At 31.7% G+C, this 4,478-nt stretch overlaps 1 protein-coding gene across 1 annotated transcript; it reads right to left on the bottom strand.

Annotated features, from left to right (window-relative positions):
• Positions 1–3,373: 3,373 nt before the first annotated feature.
• LOC131078703 (uncharacterized) lies at positions 3,374–4,108 on the bottom strand. Its single transcript, XM_058016475.2, has one exon. It carries the CDS (start codon positions 3,998–4,000, stop codon positions 3,428–3,430), a length of 573 nt encoding a protein of 190 aa, XP_057872458.2. The 5' UTR covers positions 4,001–4,108; the 3' UTR covers positions 3,374–3,427.
• Between the last annotated feature and the right edge of the window lie 370 nt (positions 4,109–4,478).

Consider the following 4,478-nt stretch of genomic DNA (forward strand, 5'->3'; position numbering starts at 1 on the left):
TTTAGTATATGTTAATAAACAAAGTATTAGAAAACAATAGGATTCATGAAACGTTCATCCTTAGTTGTTTTGTATGTGTTACAGGATAAACTCACTTTATTCCGACACGCATAAGATCAAATTGTTTTAAAGCGATTGATCGATATTTCCAAAGTATTTTCAGTTTCACCGGTTGGAAGAAAGATGTAAAGATATATTAACATTAAATGTTGAAGATTGACACACATTAACAGAGTGCATAAAATTCCAGTCAAGTGGACTACATTAAAAGCATTGTTCATGTATAGTATTGACACTGAGAATATATATGAATAACAAGGAATATCTTAAACATATTTGCGTGCTTACCATTTCTAAATAATACTTTCGACTGTGTACAAGTTGTGGGTGGGGAGGTGCCACATAATAGTTTGACCTGACAAATACCGTTGGCGGGGAGCTTCTCTGAATACAAGATAGTTGTTTCTGCCCTAATTCATGGCTTGTCATTCATGTTCGTTTTACGCCTTTAAAAACATTTTATTTTATCTGCATTCGTTTACCTATTTTATTTCTAAGTTTAGTGTTAAAAAGTAATTATTTATAATTTCATTTTTATTTTAAATTATATAATAAATATTATATATATATTTTTTTATTTTAATAGTTTTTTTTGATAAATACATATATTTTAAAAGAATTAATTATTTTATATTTAAAAATGTTAAATCAAATTAATTAGTTTATGTAAATCTTTGAGATCATACAAGTTTGTGGGAAGTGCTTCTAAGTGGTTTTTGAGTTAATGTCAACACTTATCTAGCACTTTGATTGTTTGGATTTGACGATGTTGTCGTCAAAATCTACTTGGATCATAGTTTGGTGGTTTATATGATCAATTGAGCTTATTAGGTGAACACATTAAATAGTTTTGTATGAAATATTAAATTTTGGTGGTAGAGTGGTTGGGAATCTTTTAGTAAGCTTATCTCTCATTGTTGTCTTCTTACATATAAATAAAAGGATTAACTAGGAGGTTAATGGCACAATCTTGTGCTTCATTCTTTCTTGAGTGTGGATGTTCGATATTTTAGAAGAACTTGTATGTTGGAAGATATTGTGATATTTTATTTGCTTAATAATAATAGCTTATATATTTTAAGATTTAACTTTTCCTTGCAATCGTGTCTCCAATGGTTACCAATGCACTATACTCATGTGTGTTCTTTAATTGTCATCTTTCATTCTTCAAAGTAGTTTTTTTAAATTTTATTTTAAAATTCTATTTAAAATATAATTAGATCAAATAACTTGTCACTATATCTTCTATTAAGGTTAATTGTGAATTATTTTTCATATTTATGCATATTTCATTTCATTTAATATTAACTTTTGGTTGGCTTATTAGATCCTTGTAAGAAGGAATGAAACTTATTCCCACTAATCCCTATTAGAGTGAGAGTTTTTATATAACAATCTCATTTTTAAGTTACAATCATGAAAATAACATTTAGAGTGGAAATTAAGAAATTACATAGAGGAAATACTGAGTTATAAAATCTCAATATGGAGGATTTTCTCATGGATAAATATGTATGCTGTAATAGTGAGTAAAAATTTAGTTGGCATAAATATGAAGAATAGAAAGTGTTTGATCAAAATCTAAATAGTTACATTAGGTGACGGAGGATATGAATTCATTCAATGCTTCATTGAGCTAGTTGTCATCTATGAATTAAAATATTGGTGAGGAGGAAGAATGTAGTGGCATCCTTTGTTCTTTGCTCTTCTAGATATTGTTGCTATATTCTAATTCTTAAATGATTAAATATGTACTTAAATATTTATTTATCATCATTTAAAAATGCATTCTATTCTTCATTGATTATTAGATTGTTATGTTTATCTCAAATACGTCTAAGAAAGTCTCCATTCAACTAATTGCATGCTATGGGTTAGTCAAGTGAAGAAGGGGCGTACATGATCACTAGCATTCTCAATTTCTATTTGATTTATCTTAGGGATCAAAACATATTCATGGAATATTTTATCCCTTGTCTTGTATAAATTAATGGAAGAATGTAAGAAAAATAAAAGGAACATTGAAGGAGAATCTTCATATTTCATGGACCATAACTTTGTCTATCTATTATATTTATTTCGGTCATGTTTGAGATGCTACATACATATGTACATGAATCATCCTTCAAAATTCACATGAACCTCGTATTTTGGAAAAATGCATGCTTACTGCATTTCCCTAAGTAGTTATGTCGCTTGTTTTGAGAAATATCTTAATACTTTTATATAGCTATAAATGATATTCATCATGTATTAATTGGTTCACATGCTTATCATTTATTGCTCCTATCCCTATGCTTTTCCCATATCATTAGCCTTATGTGTTTATATTTCTATTCTAATTATATTGCATATTGGATTATGATAATTAGTCAATATTAATTCATAATTCAATTGTATCAAATACAAAACCATTCTAGTTGTTTAAGCCATAGCACATCCATTACAATAGATCATAATAATTTTATTTATAAAATTAAAATCAAATGTTTAGTAGAGTACTTACCTTTGATCCAAGACTAACATTGAATAAATCTTTACAATTTGACACATATGATATTCATTTGAATCCATCAAATCATGCACCATCCTAAAAGTAAATTGACAATCTCATAATACATTACGCATATATGATTATACTTATTATTTAATACTACTTAATGAAATTAATTACAATCTAATCTAAATATATTTATGCGTATATATTAATGTAAATCATTCATAAAGCAAACCTTCTTTTGTCTCTCCATTTATAAGAATGGAGGTGAACTGATAAGCTTATAAGTTAAAGACCGAACAATTGGAAAGGGACTCCAATTATAGGGGCGTTCCTAATCTCATTTAAGCACATGTTAATTAACCAAATATGAGAAAACAATTGGCTTCATGAAACATTCATCCTTGCCTGTTTGGTTTGCATTACAGAACAAAACCACTTGATTCCGACAAAAGGTCGATTATAATTTTTCAAAATCCTCATCAGAAAAAAAATATAACTTCAGTCAAATGGTATGGTAGCTAGTAGTTTAGGTTTTCGTTTCACTAAGTGGCTTTTAAAAGCAATTGACCGGTATTTTTAATTCAACTTTCAGATCGTTGCCAAAGTATTATTCTGTTTAACCGTTCGTAAGAAAGATGTACATATATATAGTACCATTATATGTCAAACATTGACACAAATTCACACAGTAACTAAAATCCCGACCAAATGACCTACAGTAAAACCATCTGCTGATCTTTTGGATGGAGAAAATGAAAGACCAGGAATATCTTTAAAATATTTAAGTGCGTACCAGTTCTATGTATGCCCACATCGTGGAAGGCTCATGCTGGAAATTCAAAACAACTAGTTTAAGGGGGACTAGTGCTAAAAAAGACTAAATCCACCAGTGTTTAGGGTCTCAAAAATGGTAGTATGATAATCAATCTGCTCCTCTACAGGAGGATAACTCATGGGAAATTCAGGTAGCCGCGCTGACCATGAATTTATGAGGGTATTCAAGAAATCCCTTTCTAATCCACCAAAAAGTTCAGAAAAAGTATCACAAATTTGCACTCCGCCTTCCTCCAATGAATCTCTCTCAATTGGGTATTCTTTTTCCCTTGCCTGCTTTGGAAAACAATTCTCATCAACGACCGCCAAGGCGTGGGAATGATTCGCTGCAGATTGATCTGGGACTATACTCTTCTTCTTCTTCTTCTTTGAACCGACTGTACCGGTCACCTTCTTCGGTGCCGATTTCTTTCCTGTAAGCTTCTGGACTAGGGCAAGGAAATTGGCCGGATCAGTTTTGAAAATCTGTGGAGGAGGAATCTGCACGGTTCGAAAGGTGGGGATAATTCCAGTGGATGCAGCCTTCAATTTAGATATTATGTGAGAAGCCTTGGCAGTTCCAAGCATTGTCTTGGGGCTGCCCGATTGCTTATCTGTAGATTTCATGCCTTGATCTTTGTGAATCAAGAATTGAACCCACAATCTAAATTGAAAATCCACCTAAATTGAAAAGAGAATTATTCAGCAGCCTAAATGGTGGATCTTATTTTACCATTTCTGGACTAGTGCAAAAGAGTCGGGGAGACAGAAAGGGTGAAGATAATACTGCAGTAAAGGCGGAGAATTCGATGAGTGACGGCCCAAAACAAAACCTTTTGCTTTATAGGAGTGGGTGATAAGGAAGATTCCATGAATTAACGCAGTTACTTCGTCTCAATTTCCCGTGTGTTTGCTTGGTTCCTGCATTCCATCTTCGACACAGGACACGAAATTTGTCTTTTACCAATGGCTCCACTTACATTAAGCAGTCAAATGGTTACATGTTACCCAATTTCTATTCCCCACGTGGCTGTTTTGGAACTGTACAAATTTTGGCTATGTAGGGCCACATATAGTTTGACCGAGAAATAGAGGTTCTTCTGAT

This window comes from Cryptomeria japonica, chromosome 4, assembly GCF_030272615.1.
Source record: "Cryptomeria japonica chromosome 4, Sugi_1.0, whole genome shotgun sequence".
Lineage (NCBI taxonomy): Eukaryota > Viridiplantae > Streptophyta > Pinopsida > Cupressales > Cupressaceae > Cryptomeria > Cryptomeria japonica.